Source organism: Schistocerca gregaria, chromosome X (genome assembly GCF_023897955.1).
Source record: "Schistocerca gregaria isolate iqSchGreg1 chromosome X, iqSchGreg1.2, whole genome shotgun sequence".
In the NCBI taxonomy this organism is placed as follows: domain Eukaryota; kingdom Metazoa; phylum Arthropoda; class Insecta; order Orthoptera; family Acrididae; genus Schistocerca; species Schistocerca gregaria.
The window spans coordinates 478,586,270-478,608,035 of record NC_064931.1 but is presented as its reverse complement, the minus strand read 5'-3'; the positions used below and the strand labels follow the sequence as shown (position 1 = coordinate 478,608,035).

Genomic DNA, 21,766 nt, shown 5'->3' with positions numbered 1-21,766 from the left:
CTGAAAATCAAATACCGTGAAACTGGGCAACAGAGAAAGAAAGCTGTCCATTATCTTAAAAAATTAAGCTTACACATTTCCCATAGCCAGGAATTAGTTGGTAACCCAGGATAGCCTGCTGGCTCCCAGCTACTGCTTTGATAGAGACTGTGAAGAAGAGGCCAGAAAAATTACATCTCAAGCTGAGGCATTTAGGCAATCTTTCTCCATGTTGTACTTATATAAACAGAACAAAAAGAATGTTAATACTATTATACAATAATCATTTGCCATTTTGGAAGTAGTGTTTTTCTGTGTTCTAATGAAGGTGAAAGATATGTTCTGCAAATGATCATAATGTTAATACTTTGTTACTTAGACACATTTTTTCTTGTTTTCCTGCAACTGTTCTGAATGTATTTATTTGATACTCTGAGAGTTGCACATTTTTAGCTCTTTTTTTCATATCATGTTTCACGTAACACTACATTCAGCTAATCTTCAAACATCAGTTGCACTTTGAAATCTCGCAATAACATCACATCATTGCAGATATATGCATTTACAGATTAACCACACAATACAACCAGAGGCCTCCTTAATGTAAATCAAAATTTTAAAAACTAACTTTGTTATGCTCAATAGTCACATTATGATAATGTTACATGTTGTAACTATTTATCTGAAGAATGCTGCTGACATGTTGACTAGAGTAGCTTGGCACCAACAAATCCAAAAGCAACAAAAAGCTTGGATATGGTCCATCTTGAATTGGGTAATCAATGAAGGTAGTTACTGTATAATGAGTCCTGCATTCATTATCTACATCAGTGTGGCCATAGGCAGCTGCAAGTTATATTTATCAATTTCATACATGCCCATTATTCCAATCTGAATAATTTAGTTCAATGGAAAGTACCGCTGATATGAAATTGTAACTCTTCCTTAGGCAAGCCATATGTTGTTAATATTTTCCATGGGCGCACAGAGCAATATCAAGCGATCAGAATATAGCTTCATCACAGTTTGAATAGTGGGTGTTTGTCCTCAGAACTGATTGTCAATAAACTTAAGTGCAGGTGAGACTGTATACTAAATACTAAGCCAAACATCTTAATGAAACTGTAGCCACCAATATGTCAGTCTCTCTCTCTCTCTCTCTCTCTCTCTCTCTCTCTCTCTCTCTCTCTCTCTGTGTGTGTGTGTGTGTGTGTGTGTGTGTGTGTGTGTGTGTGAGAGAGAGAGAGAGAGAGAGAGAGAGGTAGGAAGGGGGACGGGGCAGGGAGGGTGGTGGTGTGATGTACTTTCTTTTATTTAAGTGTCTGTCAAAAATTCAGTTTATTTGATGGGTTTTATAATGTGCATATCCTCTTCCTGGATGGTTTGTTGTTGTTCTCAATTTCCTTCTCCTTCAAGACGCCTAATATTCTAGAGACTTTTTTGTGCCTCTTAAAAATAATGAAAGACTATGGCAATGAATGTTTTATTGGTTGGTTGGTTGATTGGGGTTGAAGGGACCAAACAGCAAGGTCATCAGTCCCTTGTTACAAAGGCGGTCAGTTCCGACAGAGGGACAGCTCAGAAGAGTCAAAAACGATAAAAGGTAAAAGGCTAAAAAAGTGCAGTTGTGTCGTCAATGATAAAAACACAAGGAGGGAAGTCAGTAAATGGGCAACCTCAAGAGAGGAAATATCCCACCTGTGATGCAGTACAAGCAAGACCACATGCTATTTAAAAAGCGTTCAACCGCCAGAGTGTAAAAGGGCAGATTGTAAAAGGGATTAAACAAACCTAAAAGGCGATAAAAACAGTAAAAGGGAAAAAAGAAGGAACATGGCCAGGGAGGGGAGTCAGGAATCTCCAAGCACAGCCTACAGTGGGAGACATCCCAACCCTCACCGCCCTGCCCCTACTCCAGAGGGAGATGAAAATCCTTAAAACTGAGAATAAAAACCACTTTCACGGAGGAAACTGAGAACCAGTTCAACCATCCGGGAATCGTCTGCTAATATTAAGGGTAAAGTGCAGGGAAGTCTGTACTTAGTACGCAGAGCTAAAAGAAGGGGGCATTCCACCAAAATGTGGGCCACTGACTGGAAAGCTCCACAACCACAAAGTGGGGGTGGCTCACCACGCAAAAGAAAACCATGGGTCAGCCTGGTATGGCCGATGCGAAGACGACAGAGGGTGGTTGAGTCCTTTCGCGAGAGGCGTAAGGAAGAACGCCATGGGACAGGTGTCACCTTAATCGCACGAAGTTTATTAGACAAGGAGGTAGCCTCCCAGGATGTGGCCCATGATTGCGCAAAGTGGGATTTGAGATGAAGCCGTAAATCCGCCACAGGAGGGGTGACAGGGAATGGGGGGTAAGTGACTGCTCCCCCAGCCAAACGATCAGCAAGCTCATTTCCTTGGATGCCCACATGGCCAGGGACCCAAAGGAAGCTAACAGAACAAGCAGCATGGTGGAGATCAGCGAGATGGTCATGGATGGAGGAGACCAAGGGATGACGGGAGAAACACTGGTCAAGTGCCTGAAGGCCACTCATTGAGTCTGTACATAACAAAACGCGATTGAGCTTGGACTGTTTAATAAAGGCCAGGGCCCGGGAGACCGCCATCAATTCCGCAGTGAACACCCCACATGCATTTGGCAGGAGATGATTTTCCATGCCTACAGAGGAGGTGAAGGCATAGCCCACACGATCAGCAGATTTAGAACCATCAGTGTAAAAAACAACAGCATCCCGAAACTCAGATAAAATGCGGCGGAAAAAACAACGGAACACCATCAGGGGAACGGAATCTTTCGGACCTCGGCAGAGATCCATCCGAACTCGGGGCCGAGGAACTAACCAAGGAGGTGTGTTGGGGAGGGAACGTGGGATACAGGAAAAGGAAGGAAGCTGAAAATCACGGCGAAGAGACGCTAGGCGGAGCCCAACCGGTAAACCCGCCCGAGGGCGGGAGTCAGGTGGGCGACTTCCTTGGGCAGGGAAGAGGATAGAATAGGAAGGATGAGTGGGAGAGGAACGGACAGCGATTGCATACGAAACCAGAAGCTGGGAGCGCCGAATGGAAAGGGGGGGGATCCCAGCCTCAACCAGGAGACTATCAACAGGGCTAGTCGGGAAGGCACCGATGGCCAAACGGATACCACGATGGTGGACCGGATCCAAGAGGCGCAATGTAGAAGGGGCAGCTGAACCGTAAACTTGACAACCATAGTCCAAGCGAGACAACACTAAGGCCCGATAAAGGTGGAGGAGAGTGGAACGGCCAGCACCCCAAGAGGTGTGGGCAAGGAAGCGAAGGACGTTTAGTTTACGGAAACATCCTATCTTCAGGCGTCTGATATGAGGCAGCCAAGTGTGCTTGTTGTCGAAAAGAAGGCCAAGGAAACGAAACTGTGGGACCACATGTAATCGTTGTGCATTGAGATAGAGCTCTGGATCGGGGTGGACTGTCACACGGTGACAAAAGTGGACCACTCGCGATTTTAAAGGAGAAAACTGAAATCCGTGTGAGATGGTCCATGCAGAGGCACGCCGTATAGCACCCTGAAGCTGCTGCTCTGCAGCGGCCATCGAAGAGGAACTAACCCAAATGCAGAAATCATCCACATACAGAGCAGGAGTGACCAAAGGACCGACGGAGGCCACAAGTCCATCTATAGCAATGAGGAACAGAAGTACACTCAATACGGAACCCTGAGGGATGCCATTCTCCTGGGTTCGCGGAGAACTTAAAACTGTACCAACCCTAGCCCTAAACGAACGATGAAACAAGAACTGGCGGATAAAAATCGGGAGTGGGCCCCGAAGACCCCACTCATGAAGTGTAAGTAAGATATGATGGCGCCAAGCCGTATCATAGGCCTTGCGAAGGTCGAAAAATACAGCAACCAAATGGCGGCGCTGGGAAAAGGCCTGCCGAACTGTGGATTCCAAGCAAAGTAAATGATCGATCGGAGACCGTCCCTCTCGGAAGCCACACTGGTAAGGGGACAACAGACGCCGAGATTCGAGGACCCAAGTGAGCCGACGGGCTACCATCCGTTCAAGTAACTTACAAACAACGTTCGTCAGACTAATTGGCCGATAGCTGTCGACGAACAGGGGGTTCTTACCGGGCTTAATGACGGGAACCACGATGCTATCCCTCCATTGAGAAGGGAAGTCACCCTGGAGCCAAATACGGTTAAATACCCGGAGAAGATGTCGCTGTTGTGGAGCACTGAGATGTTGAAGCAGTTGGTTATGAATGGAGTCTGGGCCAGGGGCCGTATCATGAGAAGAGGAGAGTGCGGAAAGAAGTTCCCATTCAGTAAAAGCGTCGTTGTATGATTCTGACTGGCTGGGGGTAAAACATAAGGCGGAAGCTTCGGCCCGCTGTTTCTGGGGAAGGAAAGCAGCCGGATAGGAGGCTGATGCCGACGCTGTTGCAAAATGGGTCGCAAGGTGTTCCGCGAGAATCAACGGGTCCGTGCAAAGGCCATCCGGGAGGTGAAGACCCGGGAGGGTAGACTGCCGATGGCAACCTTGGAGAGAGCGAAGTGTAGCCCATACCCGCGACAGAGGGACAGCAGAACCGAGGGAAGAAACAAAGTGTTCCCAACACATCCGTTTGCTCCGTTTGATCAAGTAACGGGCTTTTGCGCGAAGGCGTTTAAAGGTAATAAGATTGGCAACGGATGGATGCCTCTTAAGGTGTTGCAAAGCTCGACGGTGATCACGGATGGCAACGGCAATGTCCGAACTCCACCAAGGGACCTGCCGGCGGCGAAATGGTCCAGATGAGCGCGGGATAGCAAGGCTAGCAGCGTGAACAATCGCGTCAGACATGTCACGTATGACATCATCAATACCATCCGACAATGAGGGAGAAAAAACGACCTGTGCAGTATACAGAGGCCAATTGGCACGTTGGAAGGACCAACGAGGTGATCTGTCCATGGGGGAGCGGGAAGGGAGCGAGAGAATCAACGGGAAGTGGTCACTATCGCAAAGGTCGTCGTGCGGTGACCATTGTAGGGAAGGGAGGAGGGAGGGAGAAGAGAGAGAAAGATCAATGGCAGAAAAGCTACCATGACCGGCACTGAAATGGGTAGGGGAGCCATCGTTAAGAAGGCACAAGTCGTGGTCGGTAATAAACTGGTCAATGAGATGACCTCAGACTAGATGGAAATGCACTGCCCCACAAGGGATGATGTGCATTAAAATCGCCAAGTATAAGGAAGGGAGGAGGAAGTTGCTGAAGGAGGGCACTTAAGGAGGCAGGTGTAGGAGTTCTGTCAGGAGGGAGATACAGATTGCAAATTGTGACCCCAGAGTCCAGGTGGATCCTAACAGCAACTGCTTCCAATGTAGTTTGGAGAGGAATCCACGTGCTGGCAATGTCCGTTCGGACCAACGTGCAAACTCCGCCAGACGCCCGTAGGGGGCCGACCCGATTTCGACAGAAAGCACGGAAGCCACGGAGGGTTGGTGAGTGACCACCAGTAAAATGAGTTTCTTGTAGAACCACACAAGCCGCAGAGTAAAACGAAAGAAGGGATTGCAACTCCGGTAGGTGACGGTAATAGCCATTACAGTTCCATTGAATAGCCAAAGAACGATGAGTCAATTGGGGGGTGAACAGGCTAATGTCAGTCATGCCGGTGGGTCACCACCCGTCACCGACAAGGAGGGGGCGACATCCATGAATAACAGGTCAGAGTCAGGTTGTGAAGATGGGGACGAGACCTCTGGCGACACCAGAGACTCCTTGTCCCGGGACTTGTGCTTCTTCTTTCTTTCTGTTTGGGATCGTGGAGGGCTGTGCAACAAAATGGAGCCAGCCACAGCAAGATCGGGAACAGAAAGAGAGCGGGCGATCTGGGGGCCCGCAGACCGTGGTTCTCGTGGTGGCCGCGTGGCAGCAGACCTTTGGCCTGGAAGGTGCCGGGAAGGGGGATCCCGCGAGGGGCACCCATGACCGGCAGACGCCGAAGAAGCAGGACACTTCTCCAGCCGGGGAGAGGAAGCGGTGCCCGGAGGGGATGGTGTGGGAACCGCAGGGGGAGGGGGGAGGAAAGGGGTTCGGGACTGGGGTAAGGAATGAGGAGGAGGGGGTGAAGATACTGCTGAAGCATAACTAGTTGTCAGGGTCACTGGATGAAGGCGTGTATACTTTTTACGGGCCTCGGTATAGGTGAGACGATCAAGAGTCTTATACTCCTGTATCTTTTTCTCTTTCTGATACACTGGGCAATCCAGTGACCGTGAAGAATGATTCCCACGACCATTTACGCACACAGGAGGGGGAACACAGGAACTTCCCTCATGGAACGGATGTCCACAGTCACCACAGAGGGGGGCCTGCGAACAGCGCGAAGACATGTGGCCAAAACGCAAACACTTGAAACATCGCATAGGTGGTGGGATGTATGGCTTCACGTCACACCGATAGACCATAATCTTGACCTTCTCAGGGAGGGTGTCCCCTTCAAAGGCCAAGATAAAGGCACCAGTGTCAACGCGGTTGTCCTTCGGACCCCTCTGAACCCGCCGAACAAAGTGAACCCCCCGCCGGCTTAGATTGTCCCGAAGTTCATCATCAGATTGAAGGAGGAGGTCTCTATGGAAAATTACACCTTGCACCATGTTCAAGGACTGGTGTGGGGTAATTGACACAGGAATCGTACCAAGATGGGTACAGGCACGGAGAGCTGCAGACTGGGTAGCTGAAGCGGTTTTAATCAACAGCGACCCAGACCGCATCTTGCTGATAGAGTCCACCTCGCCAAACTTGTCTTCGATGTGTTCAACAAAAAACATAGGTTTCGTATGAGTAAAAGTATCCCCATCAGTTCTGGTGCAAACCAGATAGCGAGGGAAAGGTTTCGCCCCCAGCCGACGAGCCTGGCCCTCCTCCCAGGGGGTAGCCACGGAAGGGAAGGCGGAAGGGGCAGAGGAAGCAGCACGTGAAGAATCTTTTCCAGTCAAAGAGACGGCCGGAGAACGGCCAGAGTTGTGGACTCTTATGTGTTTCATGAGCATAGTGTCCGCCCTGATACCACCCACTCCGATCAGGGGCTCTCCTCATGGGCGCCACCCAGCCACAGCAAGGGCTGTCTGGCACGGCGGCCATTGCTGGGAGTTCCGATGCTCCAGGACGACAAGCAACCACTCCTAGGCTTACATGAGGTGGTCACAGCTCAGGTATCAGACGTGTGATCCCTGTGTTTTCAGGGGGCTCAACCAAAAGGGTACATAGCGACCCCACCACACGGGCTGGCTACCGTGCTGGCTATGGACCCTAGCGTCAAACAACGACGTAAAGGAAACGATGGAATCAATGATGATGGCACACGCCGGAGACACTAGGTAAGGCGCTCTTCCCCAAATGGCTCACACTATGGAAGAAAATTTAGTGATGGAGGTCAAACCCCAGAGGGGACCAGAGAATACCAAAAGGATGAAGGAATTACAGAACAAGGCCGAATTGCAAGGTCAACAGAACCAGGAGAATAGCAGGGCCAACATAAGGAGGGACACCATAAGTAGGGACACCAAGAGAGGGAGAGGAGAGGTCGGAGGGAAGGATGAAGGACAGGAAAGGAGGGGAAGGGAAAGGAAATGCAGCCCGGAAAAAGAAGGAAGGCTGCAATAGCTCGGGGCCCCGTGCTCGCCACGCACGTACTCACGAAAGGACCGCGAGCCCCCTGGGGGGGAATGTTTTATTATTTATTATAACTTTCTCCCATTATCTTCTGCAATCTAAGGGTATTATTTTCAATTGTCAAATTTTGCCCAGTAAGAAGAAAAGACCACACTCGTAAGAAAAGAGTCCATCTGAATAACTAAAAATCTGGCACATTTATGGAAGAACTGTAATCAAAATTGTGAACAAAACTGACAGAAATATACAAATGATAAACACCAAGAAGATTCCAAAGCTTCTGTCTGGATGATGCCATTTTACAATGGATAATCAGTTTCCAATTTCCCTCTGCAGAAGATATTAGACTTGATTTAAAATTTATCATGACAAGGTATACAGAATAATCTCCATTACAGCATGAAAGCTGAAATAATAAAGTTGATATATTATAACTGCAAACACACACACACACACACACACACACACACACACACACACACACACACACACAATATGATTGTGGTTTCACACGTAAATTAATACTTTAAAGTTATTTTTTCTGTTTCTAAAATAGAAAAAAAAAAAACAATATCTTCCCAAGGTTTAGCAAAAACACTGGCATCCAAAGGTTTTTTTTTCCAGTTATAAGAACAACATATAGCATAACTGGTAGGCAATTCACTCCACCCCGCCCAAAAAAAAAAAAAAAAAAAAAAAATCCACGTCTGGTTTCAAAAGTTTGGTACCCGCCTCTGTCTTCATGCAATAATGATTTTTGTAAATGCTTATGGCAGCTTATGTAGCATCTGGCCAAATGACAGGCTCTCACAACAAGACATCAAAATTCAGACAACAACAAAATCCATCACAACACAATGGAACCAATGAAACGAATAAAATAAAAAAGTAAAGACTAGTACAGAGTCATACCAAAAATATTCCTTTTAAAATTTCTGGTATACTTTGCCTCAGGAATGTCACTTTGTAATGGCCAGCAGTAGTCATGCAAGATTGTGGTACTCCATTTGTTATTTGAAAAAGTAATTGTGGAAATGTTCTCCATGTTCGTCACTAACAGTGCTAATAGTTATAGGGGAAGAAGTTAAAATGGCCATTCAAGAAATGTAGTTTAAGTGACATTTTATATCCCATAAGGATGTATAATCCCAGTGGTTCTTTTGCAATATCAAGATGAATCTCTTTTGTGTGAGGCCTAAAATATTCTTGTAGTCATTTGTGAAAGGGAGCCGTGCCATTCTTCCACCATCGTCAACAAATCAAGAAAATATTCATCTTCAGACATTAATTCCCTAATTTATGATCCTACAAATATTCTTTCCTTTACTTTCGCTTCACTGATCCTTCAAAATGTCTCTGACAAGGGCATGATCTCACAGGAAGTTTTGTCGTTGACTTTCATGAAGTTTACGATGAGACCAATTTAATGTGCAGTGGCGGTAGACACACATTTTTGTAGTCTTCAAGTAGGGTGTTCACCACAGTCTTCTGTACAAGCAGCAGTTCATTCTGAACAGGACTTTTTCCATGATAGTGTTTTTTCAGTTCCTGCTGTCCCACTCACATGAAAGCAGCAGTGCTTTGTATATCCGAGCTGCAGGCGAAGAAGAATTTCAATTACTCTGAGATCTTCATATACACATCATTTGTATTTCTCATACTGAAGAAGTGTGAGTAGCCTTCCTTCAGATTAACTGCATGTTTAATGTGAACAAATTGAAATGTCTTCAGATTATGGAGCAGTGCTGCCTTTGGATTAACTTTGCTAGAATTTATGAACATGTGCCAATCTTTGGATAAAATCACTTTGGGTGTTAGACTGCAATAAAGAAATTATCCTGCTGACATTTTGACCATCTTTGCAGTTAGTTGCCCTGTAGAGAACCACTAGTCTGCGGTATAGTTGTTTTATTGTGACACGGCTAAAGACTCAAAATAGCTTTATTCAAATTAACACTGGCCGTTGAAGCCCCAGAACTTATATAATCACCACTCACTCACACTTAAATCACGACCAAGAGTCTTCACATCAGATATGACATCATTACAAAACACCATGTCAAATTCCTTGTAGAAATACAATAAATAGCACAACTGCCACTTTCATTTCAGACAGAAGACTATTCCGTCATTTTAATCAAGAAGTTAAAGCTCTGCCTGTTGCCTTTATAACTTTAAATTGCATTCAGCAAGATTCCCCTCAAGACAAAAAATGTGGATCACTTGATTCATGGTGGCGTTATAATTTTGGAGCATACCTCATTCACTATCTTCTGCATGTTCATTACTGTACTCATTTCCACTCACTGTCACATTTTAAGGGGACAGTGGTGTTGGCAGTTCTTCGTTGTGACTCACAGCTCTTACAACACATAGTAAATTTGGATATTACACAGTTATCCTTGGTTTCAACATAATTCCATCTCCCTCTTCCCCCCCCCCCCCCCCCCCCCGACAGACATGAAAGTCAGTTGCGTCATCTGTTGGTTCTCTGTAATTCATACAAACAGCAAACGACATGTGATGGGATCTCCCTGACCAGCCTGTCCAGAGTGTAGTACATGAGGAATATCATAGGTGGGAGAAAGCAGTTCTCTTTCTAGTTGGCAATCTTACACCCGAAATAAAAGTCTTCTTTACAAGAGAATCATGTTTCTATTTTTGTGATTTCAGCATTAACTCTCCAAAGACATATAAAATAATTTCCTATTTTCACAAGTATGACCCATTTATTCTGAATTAGCACAAATCCCAAACCTTCATGAATTTAGAACAAGCAGTCACTTCCAACAATTATCAGAGCTCTCATGCCGAGACATTTAAGAGGAGAGGGAAAAAAAAAAAACAAAACACCTCAATGTTATTCACATGTTCAAGCAAAGTTCACCCACAGTACGATAAAACTGTCTTCTTTTCTGGAGGTAATTTTCTAAACTGGGGGCCATATACGACAAATGCTGTACATATTTCGATTATTTTTAAAATTTGCTAACACTTAAATCTGAAGAATATTTAAGTCAAGCTACAGAAGAATGTCCAATACATGGTGTTTCCAAGGAATACAATAAATAGTGGATAACACGTCATGAAAACTAAGCCATATAACCAAAAATTGATTTCACTTTCGAATACAGCACTCATGACTTAACAAAGAAAGTCATTTGCATTCTCAGTAATAAAAATGTTGTTGACTACTCTAATATAACACTGACAAAAGAAAATACAATTTTACTTTTAATAATTATGTTTCCACATAGTTATGAAGAGAGTTATACAGTGTATAAAACTTTCTTGGTTTACTTATTGCATCAAGTCTGGGTAATAGCTCAAGCTTTTAACAAAATCTTACAAAGTCTTTGCCAGAAAGTATAGAATTTTGTGGCTGTTGTTGTCAGTATCATATATAGCGCATAGACAGCTTTTGATTGGTCGGCATACATCATCTTTACGTCATGCTACCAGAGGCTGCATGTATGCCTATGCTGATGGTGCCCTTGCTCTCATAATAACAAAGAACTCAGCACCTTTCTCTCTGTCTTCTCTGCATTGAGAGCTCACTTCCATACGCCACTACTTTCATAGCTGCTCTCCTCATTGGGATTTTTCTTGCATATTCTACATTCTACAGCTTCCTTTATAACAGAATCCCAATATATGGAAAAATGGTACTGATTTTAGTTTCATAAAACATTATTCTGTGTTGACTTGAGATAGGGTGCTCAGTAACAGTTGATTTTTCAAGTTCTCAATTTTTAATGTAACTTTGGCGTTCTGCACAGTGGTTGACATAACAGTACGAACAGACTTACTGATGTAGTTGCTTCAGTTTCCACAAGGAATCTTATAAATATCAGCAACCCTGAGACTCAGATTGTCCTTAACTGGATACAGCATCTCCTCTACCTTCTTACGTGGTCCGAAAATATGTCTTACGCCTCTTCTTCCCAGGACACTATCTATTTTTCTAGATGTAGTAGTGCAACATTATCGTGTTTTTGTTTCTTGGAGAGCATTAACACTATATATACTCCACAGTCATTCTTCTGAACGAAATACTTCAGATGATCAATCTTGGAATCCAAGTAACTAACAGTTGCAACTACATATAGGCTGACCCAGGAACAGTACTGCGGGATACATCAGAATGATCATTTAAGCAAAAAATCTAGTAAACATGGGCTCTAAAATGCATACCTTAAGAACTACAAGCACTTGTTCAGTAACATTCCTGAATAGTGACCATTCCTCCTAGGCTACCCTGTACATTAAAGCACTTAAAACTGCTCTCTTCTGGACTGGGTGCTGGAAAATCTGCTTGTTTAAATAAAAATCAGTGTGCACCAACTTCTTGTAGACACAGTGGCCAAACCGTCCATCTGATTTTTGTTGAAGCAAAATGTCTAAAAATCCTAGCTTTTTTCTCTCTCTGCCTCAACAGCAAATAAGATGTTTGGATACATGCTACCTATATGATCGATGAACTGCTCCAGAGCTTCAGTGCCAGGTGGCCTGGCCATATGTGTGTTGTCAATATACTGATAAAACTGAGCTCAGTCAAGTACTGTCTCAGTCTCAGGTTCCCTGGACTTTATAAACCTAATTGTGAGCGCAGAACCAACTACATCAGTCAGTCTATCAGTACCTTTAGTCACCGGTACACAGAACATCAGAGACACAACAAAAAATGAGAACTTTAGAAATCAGGAGTCTCACAAATAAAGAAAGAATAAAGTCTGCTGAAACTAATATCTAGTCCCATGCTTCTACATACTTGGATTCTGTTATTAAAGAAGCTGTAGAATTTAGAATGTGTGAAAACGACTCCAGCCAGGATAGCGACTATAAATTTAGCGGCGCGTGGAAGCGAGTTCCCGATGCTGACAAGATGCAGAGAAATGTAATGAACTGTTTGCATTCCTAAGACAGCAGACACATCACCAGCGTAGGCATGGATACAATCCTTGGCAGCATGGCGTAATGATGACTTACACTGACCAGTCACAAGACAGCTATGTTGTCACCACAACAACAGCCATGAAAGTCAGTAGTTCCTCGCAAACATGGAGGATTTTGTCAAAAGCTCAAGATTTTACCCAGATTTGATGCAGCAAGTAAACTAAAAACATTTTTTACACAGATGTAGTCATGAGAATCTTCAATATCTCACACAGTACTCACAGTCAGCAGCTGTAAAGTTAGGAAGAGAATCATAGCTCTTCTCCTGTGCCATAATACTCTCCATCATTGCCGTGTAGTATTGGAAAGGCGTTACTCTTAGCCCCTTTACAACAACATCAGATAGATGGTAAGGATATAGCATTAAATTTTGTTTGCTATAATCCAACACATCTTCATAATAACGGCGTTCATCTCTCCGAACCAATCTGATGAGATTTCCTTTGTATCTCAATTGATTTCCGAGGCTGAATTGGACTATCCATTTTTCGTATTCTTTCTGCGAGTTTCCAAGGCTCTAGAAAAATTAAAATCTGATATAGAATCTGAATCACATAAGATAAAAAGGGGGAATGTAAGTGGAGTTCTGATCAGCATCATAATTACACACTTTTTTAAATTAAAGTATGGTACACTGTGAATTACATACTAAGGCATTGGTGAATATGATAGTGTTACTTTCATATACTAAAGCACTACATAAAACACACACTGCCGAATAATGAGAGAAAATTTCATACTTCTCATTGATTTCTCTTAAATATGAACTGAGGCATTGGTGATATTCAGAAGAGCACATAAAAACATACATCTTGATTCACACACAGAAACAGAATCTCAAACTTAAGACTCTTCTCTGTGATACTGAATAATATCTTATAGGGTGTCTGTAGAAAGTGCTCCAATGTTGGACTGGAGTAAGTATCAAATGTACAATCATTCTTTTTAGCCAACTGAAGGAAGATTATGGTTTAACGTCCCAGCAACAGTAAGGTAATTAAATACAGAGCACAAGCTCAGATTGAGGGAAGGGTGTGAAAGAAATTCAACCATAGTATTGATTCCTTTGGCAACTATTTGCAATTTTAGGAAACCACAAAAAACCTACATCTGAATGGTTGAACAGGCATTTGAATCACTGCCTTCTCAAATGTGATTCCTGTGCACTAAAAAAGTGTGTCACCTCAATAGGTTCAAGCCAACTAAGAAACTACATATAAATAACTTTAGTCACTTGGGTTACCAGATGCAACTGGTAATCAAATTAATCTTTTTTGAGTGCTACACACTAATTCTGTTGTTCTTTGAAAATTAAGGGGGAAGATAATAGCACAGTAATAACTAATGTCCTACCATTAGCTTTGTGAGGAAAGTATACAGAAACAACCGACATTTAGCTACTGAAAGAAATGTCATGTAAACATACACACGGGGAATCGGTGTTGGAGATGTTATAAGAGTAGAATCACTGATTTCCCGAATGATGGAATGGGAAACAAAGGAAAAATATTTCAGGGGTATCCAACAGTGAGTGGGGCTTGCACTGTCTTCTAGCTGTAAAACATGAGCCACATACATAGTAGTGTACTATAAACAAAAATACTGTCGCTACTTATGAATACAATACTTTAGCCTTAAGTTTTTATGTTTTTGAAAACTGCTAAAACAATCCCAGATAATCCTCAAACCAGAGACTGCATGTCTGAATAATCAGGAGCATACTTTACTTGGACCAAGGCAGGTAGTAATATACATCTCTCCTCCACTGAAGGTGGAAACATTGCTGAACAACCCTCAGCCTGGTACCAGAAAGAGTGCACAGAAGCGTTTTCTTTGTATGTAGATTGTAAAAGTGTGAGAAGCACTCAATATTCTTTCAGTTTACGGCAAATGTGGTAGGAATGGCAAAGAAACTGTCAAACTACATCATAATCAGAAGTTCATATCACAATAAAGGACAGATAAACACTTCAAAAAATTACTAACAAAAGATAATTGGCATGACAAGCTACCTCTAGCGGTCCAAGCAGTTTGTAAGATATTGCATCTAAAGCCAGACTCTGCCGACAGAATCATTCAACTACTGCACCAGTGTAAGTTTCATCCTTTGCATGTCAGTCTACACTACTACTTGCATGAAACTGAATTCTAAAAATGGGCCATTTTGTAGATTTGTGTTGATGTACATACAAGATGAAACATCTTTCATAAAAATGATACTGATTACTAATGAAAGCGCATTCACGGACCAGGGACATCAAAATTTGAGCATTATGCATTAAGAGATGGTACAGAATCCTTCCTAGTTGTTGGTGATTTCACATCAGTCTGTTGTAGAATTATGAAACATGTTTTATGCACACACATTAAGACCTCTTTGGACAATGAAAATCTCTGCTATAAAAATCAACATGGATTCTGCAAATAAAGATATTGTCTCACTCAGCTTACTCCACATGTCCACAGGATGCAGAGCACCGTAAATAACGGTGTTGAGGTGAATGTCATGTTCCTTGACTTTTGGAAGGCACTTGATAGAGTTTTGCACTGTCATTTAGTGAACAAAATATAAGCTTACCAAGTAATGGATCAGATCCGTGATTAGATTCAGGACTTCCTTACAGATGCAAGTTAACATGTTCTTAACAGGGTGAAACCAAATGATGTAAAAGTAATTTCAGGATACCCAATGAGAATGTTGTAGAGTCATTACTGTGTACAATATCTATAAATGATCTAACAGATAATGTTAGAAACTCTTTGTGGCTGTTCATGGATGATGCTACTGCCTGTATGAAGATTGCAGCATGAAGTGCAGGAAGACCTGCTGTTGACCCTACACATAAATAAACGCAAACTATTGTACATAAGCAGGTAATGAGATGCATTATTGTTTGATTACATTGGTGGTAAATCACTAAGAGTAACTGTCCATCATGGCCTAAAGTGACATGACTAAATAAATCTAGTTGTGTGTACAGCAGATGGCTGGCTGAGATTCACTGGAATAATCTTAAGGAAATGTAATTAATCCCCGAAATAAGTGGCTTTCAAAACACTCATTTGCTTGATTTTTGAGTATTGCTCATCAATCTGGGAACATTACTGGATTGGACCGATAAAAGAAATAGGAAAGATCCAATGCAAAGTGGTACTTTCCAGTATGAGGTTGTGTAGAAAATGTGACAGCATAACGACGGTGTTCAACAAACTCCAGCAACAGACTATATAAGGGAGGTATCGTGAATCACAGAGAGGCTTAGAATTGGAATTCCAACAGTGTATGTTCCAAGAAGAGTCAGACAACATACCACTTCCTTCCAAATGCGCCTCATAAAATGACTATGCCAAGAAAATAAGAGAATCAGAGCTGATATGGAGGAATGCACCATTCACAAAATGAACAGGAATAGGAGGGAAATAATTGTCATTGTAAAAGTAGTCTTAACCACACTCCATAACGTGACTTGTGGAGTAAGATGAGGATGTAGATCATTGGATCATGTTCTACTGAAAGGACCTCTCACTGGCCACACTTGTTAATATCCTTAAAGAAATTTTGGTAAGTGTTCTTGTAAATACCCTTAATGTTATGTGGTTTCATCATGATAGTTGAGTTACTACTTTCATTCAGTATCAAAGCAAATACTGAATGAAACACATCCAAAGTAATGAACAGGACATGGTGGCACAGTTGCTCGCCTGTGGGGAACTTTGAAAAACAGTTTTAAACGGCACCAATGACATCATTTTAAAAAAGTTTTGTATGCTTATGTTATAGTTGTTTATCCCACATTTTTATTTTCTATACTGTTTATGTCTTTTACTAACCAAGATCAAAAATACACCACAAAATAGCACACTGTAAAATGTTGTTATACTAAATGAATACCTGTTTCGATCATTTAAAGTTGTAGGAGAGTCATTTTCCCACTACGGAAAAACTGTAGCATTTAGCAAATTTGTTAAACTACTGTAATTTATAATATTTTATTACTCAGAATGGACCTTTTCACATTTTAAAGTGAAGCTGCCATCAAACTGACGGTCATGTAGAGTACCATAGTATTTTATTAGGCATGTTCTTGTTGGAGGTAATATGTCACCACCTTCCTCTGACCTTTAAACTGACTTACCCAACAAGTTACGGAGGTATATACAGTTAAATATCAACTTAGTACTTTCCATATTAACAAATCATTGCCAAAGTGGAAGAAGCAATAAGTGACAGAAAAAGAGATGACTGAACCACAGACCTTGGGATTTGTAGCCTGCCCCTCATATGATTAGTCACCAATTAGTGTTGAGAAACAGACAAGATACACACAACTCAAAGCTTTTTTAAATAGTGACTGGCAATGCAACTCATATATATTTTTTTTAAAAAAAAGAGTTATTGTCAATAACTGTCATGAGGACAGAGGTTTTGTCCTTGTTGAATTTCATCCAGCCTTCACTGTCCCAAGTGCAGAGGTAAAGCACCAATACAGGCATCGAGCTGAGGGCTGCTCAGCTTACGTTAAAACATTTAGAGGAGAGAGTGTGTCTTGCTCTATGCCTTGGAAAATGTACCATAATTAGAACTAACTAGCTTTTTGCAAAAATTTAACTGCAAACCTTTTACAAAAACACTGCACTAATCCACAGTTTCTAAATTATTATCACATTTACACAAATATATCAAGAGGGTACTGTTTGCTAAAAATAAAGGGTGACATGAACCAAAAAACTGGAAGATACAAGATCAATAACACAAATGAAACATGGATGTAGATTAATACAAAAGCCCCAGGAACTAACAAATTTTATAAATGATTATTTTTCAGCTATTGCGGGGAACCTGCAGCTGTAGCACCCACAATGATTCTTGTGCCAGCACAATGATGTTGTATTCCACAACAGAGCAAGCAGTTAGGATGACAATACAGCCCACCTAGAAGAGGTGAAAACCTGAATTGACAGCATAGAAACTCCATTAGGAAACATATTAAATGAGTCTTTTCAGTATGATATCCTTCTGGATTATATGCAGCAAAATGAATCGTGCCCCTACTAAAGAAAAGTAATCCAGAAAATACTAAATATTATCAGGTAGTTTCTCTGCTCTCGTCATAAAAAAAAGAATCACAAAAGACACACTGACTTCTTAAAGAATCATATTTTGATTTCCAAGGTAGCAGAAGTACACTATCAGCCATAATAGGGGTTTACAAATGTAGTTCTGAAGCTCTTGAAAAGGATGACTGTATTACTGACATATTTTTAGATCTGTCCAAAGTTTTACACTATTAACCATAAAATGATGATAAACAAATTAGAATCATTAAGTATAAGAGGAATGGTTACAGTCATAAGCAGGGTGTCACAGATAGAGACAGCCCACACTTAAGATGAAACTAATTTTTTTTGTGAAATGGCTGCCAGACATTGGTGTTGCTCAGGGATGTAGATTAAGACCAATTCTATACTTCATCTATATCAATAACTTTTCAGACAATATAAGAAATGAAATGATAATTAATTTTGCTGGAAACAGCAACATTAGACCTATAGCCACTGATAAAACGCCAGAATTCATAATTGAGAAGGCATATGAATGAGTCTACGACTGGTCAGTAGCTAAATAATGCATTGAAACTGCACATGAAGAAACAAGGAACATGAATGTCAGCTTAAACAGGGAAGACAATTCTAACATATTAAACATAAATGATGTTATCTACAAACTATGTAGCAAACATATAGTTACTAGAGCAGAATATTAATTGTGTAAGGAAATATTTTAAAACACTAGGTATCTTTACTGCACCAACTGAATTCATCTACCAGTCCATTGTGTATATGATGAAAAATAAGAGTAAATACGAGTTTTCACAAATAGTCTGGACGTAACATTTACCAACGGAAAACAAATTTAAAAAACTCTAAACAGCATTTTCTATCACGGATTAAAACTGTACAATAATTTACACAGTGAGATGAAAGAGGTTTTCATCTGGGTTTCCATCTGAGCTCTTGATGTTCATCAAGTGGTTCTCTTATCTCCAAAGGTCTCCTTAATTTTCCTGTAGGCAGTATCTATCTTACCCCTAGTGAGATAAGCTTCTACATCCTTACATTTGTCCTCTAGCCATCCCTGCTTAGCCATTTTGCACTTCCTGTCGATCTCATTTTTGAGACGTTTGTATTCCTTTTTGCCTGCTTCATTTATTGCATTTTTACATTTTCTTCTTTCATCAATTAAATTCAATATTTCTTCTAGCCCTCATCTTTTTACCTACTTGATCCTCTGCTGCCTCCACTACTTCATCCCTCAAAGCTACCCATTTTTCCTTCTACTGTATTTCTTTCCCCCATTCCTGTCAATTGGTCCCTTATGCTCTCCCTGAAACTCTGTACAACCTCTGGTTCTTTCAGTTTATCCAGGTCCCATGTTCTTAAATTCCCACCAGAGTAGAGTTTCATAAAAATGTGACAACTTCAACATCTCTATCACATAGTATTTACACTTTTTCAAGATTGGAAGTACATAATAATGTCTGGCCATTATTCTCAACTCACCATCTCACTCACCAGGAGAAAATGCCAATTCAGTTTTTTTTTTTTTTTTTTCAAACAAGCTGACAGGAAGAAATGGAGATGGAAGAGAGGCAGCATGGTGGTAATCCTAAAGTCATCTGCAAGTGTGTGTGATGAGTGCAGTGGTAAGTATTCAATTTTGTATCATTATATTTTCATGTAAAATATGGCGTTTCAGTCTTCGATCGCTATTCTTTATTTTCAATTACTGGTTTCGGGCTAGCTGCCCATCTTCAGATCATATATTGCAGTTACAGAGTAACTTGTCCGTACACAACACTCGGTTCGCTGTCATAACAGCGAACCGAGTGTTCTGTACGGACAAGTTACTCTGTAACCGGCAATTGAAAATAAAGAATAGCGATCGAAGACTGAAACGCCATATTTTATTTATTGAACGATCATGGAATTCCCATTGAGACAATCATGTCTAGTTTTGATATATTTTCATGTTCCAAGTATTTAAAACATAAAACCATTGTATGTTAGGTATAATGAAATGACAAACAATAGCACTTTTTTTTTTTAAGACACAGACTTCAGATTTGGCAGGATGAAGGCTCATGCTCTGTCTGACAATACTGACTTGTGTTTTCCTCAATCACTTCAAGCAAACAGCAGGATGGTCCTTTAAACAAAGCCATGACACCACATATACTCACCTCATAATCCATATTACTATTGGTGTATACATTACTTCCTTTTTCCTTGCATTAAACTGTCAAATCCTAACATTAGAAAATGATACTTGGAAGAATAAACTGCAGTCATCATCATGATGATCATCAACACATTCCTGACTACCTAACAGTGTGTCTTAATATACCGATACCTTACATCGGCTTCATCCAAAATGTGATGATGGTGTGACATGTGACATCATGTGTGTACTAACAGAAAAATAACAGAACACTGACAACATTTATTTTGTCTGCATTAGCTTTTGGAATGCAGGTTGTGGTGAGATTGATGTGAAGCATGGCCCTAAACCTTCATTGTGTTGGGAGGTGACAATTTGGGGTAAAATTTGCTTATTGGACCTACAACATCATTGTTCAATGTGGTAGGGACATAAACATTACTCTTTGTCACCGGTCAGTTTCTTAGCAGAACCAAAATTTCTGCTTTGCTTTCTCATTTGTTAGCTTTGACAACTCACAAGCAAAATATCACCTTCCAACCCAATCTAGACATTGGGCTGCACTACAGATCAGTTTCTCACCACAACCAAGAGTTCAGGGGAAAGAAGCCCCATCTGGCTGTCAGTTGCCTAAGAAAAGAAATGTGAATATGAGAAGATGTGTAGATATGTTGATCTATAGCACAGCCAAAGGTAAAACATAAGTTCAATGGTTAAAGTATTGTTAAGACCTGGCAAAGCGGTATCAGATGCTTCAGCTAATGGGTTAGTGTAACGACTGGTGCTTGGAAATAGATGAACAGTATATCACTAGCTTTTTACACTAGGAAATAACTTTTTTGTAAATGAATAAACAAAACAGCATTACACACTGGTGATAAACCAAATGTGACTGGGCTGCCTTTAATGGGCTGGCAGTTTATTGAGGAAGTTAAGGATTACATCACCCATGAGAACAACCTGATTTAGGTTTTAGGGATATGTATTTTTTTTTTTTTTTTAATTCTTAAACTGTAATAACATATGTGCATTATCCTTGTAGAAATGTTCTACGTATGAAGATTACCATTACTGACGTTGCTAGTACTACTACTACTACGAACAAAAAATTGTTGAGCAAATACCTTATATAAAAAACAATATATTTCTTTTGGGAACGGGTCTAAATGTTTCAGATCATAAATGGTCTCTTCCAAATGTAATCATTTGGAAGAGAGCATTTATGATACATACCAAGTGACTAACTCTAGTCACCATGTAGTGTCAAATCCCATGACTGGACTGACATTTAACTATCAAATAAGTGTCAAGCATTGACTGACATGGATACACTAATATGCAATATTGAATGAAATTTTTCTTTACCTGTTTAACATTAGCAGGGAGTTTCGCCCAAGTATCATTGTTTCGTATGTGGAACTCTACTTCGGAGTTCATGCTGTGAAGAATGTCTTGCTACAGCTGCTATCAGTAAGTACGTATACATTTAAAAATGATTGCCGCAAAACGTAAACTATTCTGCTCACTTGTTCTTTTTTTCTTGAAATAAACTAACGCATGTGCTGCCGAGCAAGAAAAGCACCACTTCACTTCAAATATCCGATTTTCACCTGATAATAAAACTTCCGTCAACTGTTAACTGAATCTTTGCTTTGCCAATGTGACTATTTGTACACATTTCGCTTCAACAACACACACCCTCTCGTCTCTACACAAACCACATCGACACTGGTATCGAATACCTGTAGTCGAGATATCGCTACCCTACATAAATTGATAATTGTAAATATTGTTTTCGATGTAGCAAGCTCGAACTGCAAAAGTTATCAAAAAAAGTATAAAAAGATAGAGACATCCCATAAGAAACTGTTGGTATATGTATCAAATATTACTGATGTGTCGACACACTCAAATGGGCTCGGCTACGATATGAGTAGTCGAGCGGTGAGC

At 41.2% G+C, this 21,766-nt stretch overlaps 1 protein-coding gene across 2 annotated transcripts in view; it reads right to left on the bottom strand.

Moving 5' to 3' along the window:
- Positions 1–21,546, bottom strand: part of LOC126298908 (protein FAM91A1) — a 148,089-nt gene extending 126,543 nt beyond the window's left edge. Inside the window, exons 1-2 of one of the 2 annotated variants that reach the window (XM_049990450.1) lie at positions 21,182–21,546; positions 12,820–13,114 (exon numbers count right to left, since the gene is read on the bottom strand). In XM_049990450.1, coding sequence (XP_049846407.1) covers positions 12,820–13,114; positions 21,182–21,253 — 367 coding nt within the window. In that variant the 5' untranslated portion in view covers positions 21,254–21,546. The remainder of the gene's footprint in view (positions 1–12,819; positions 13,115–21,181) is intronic. The other variant, XM_049990451.1, reaches the window with a different exon arrangement.
- Between the last annotated feature and the right edge of the window lie 220 nt (positions 21,547–21,766).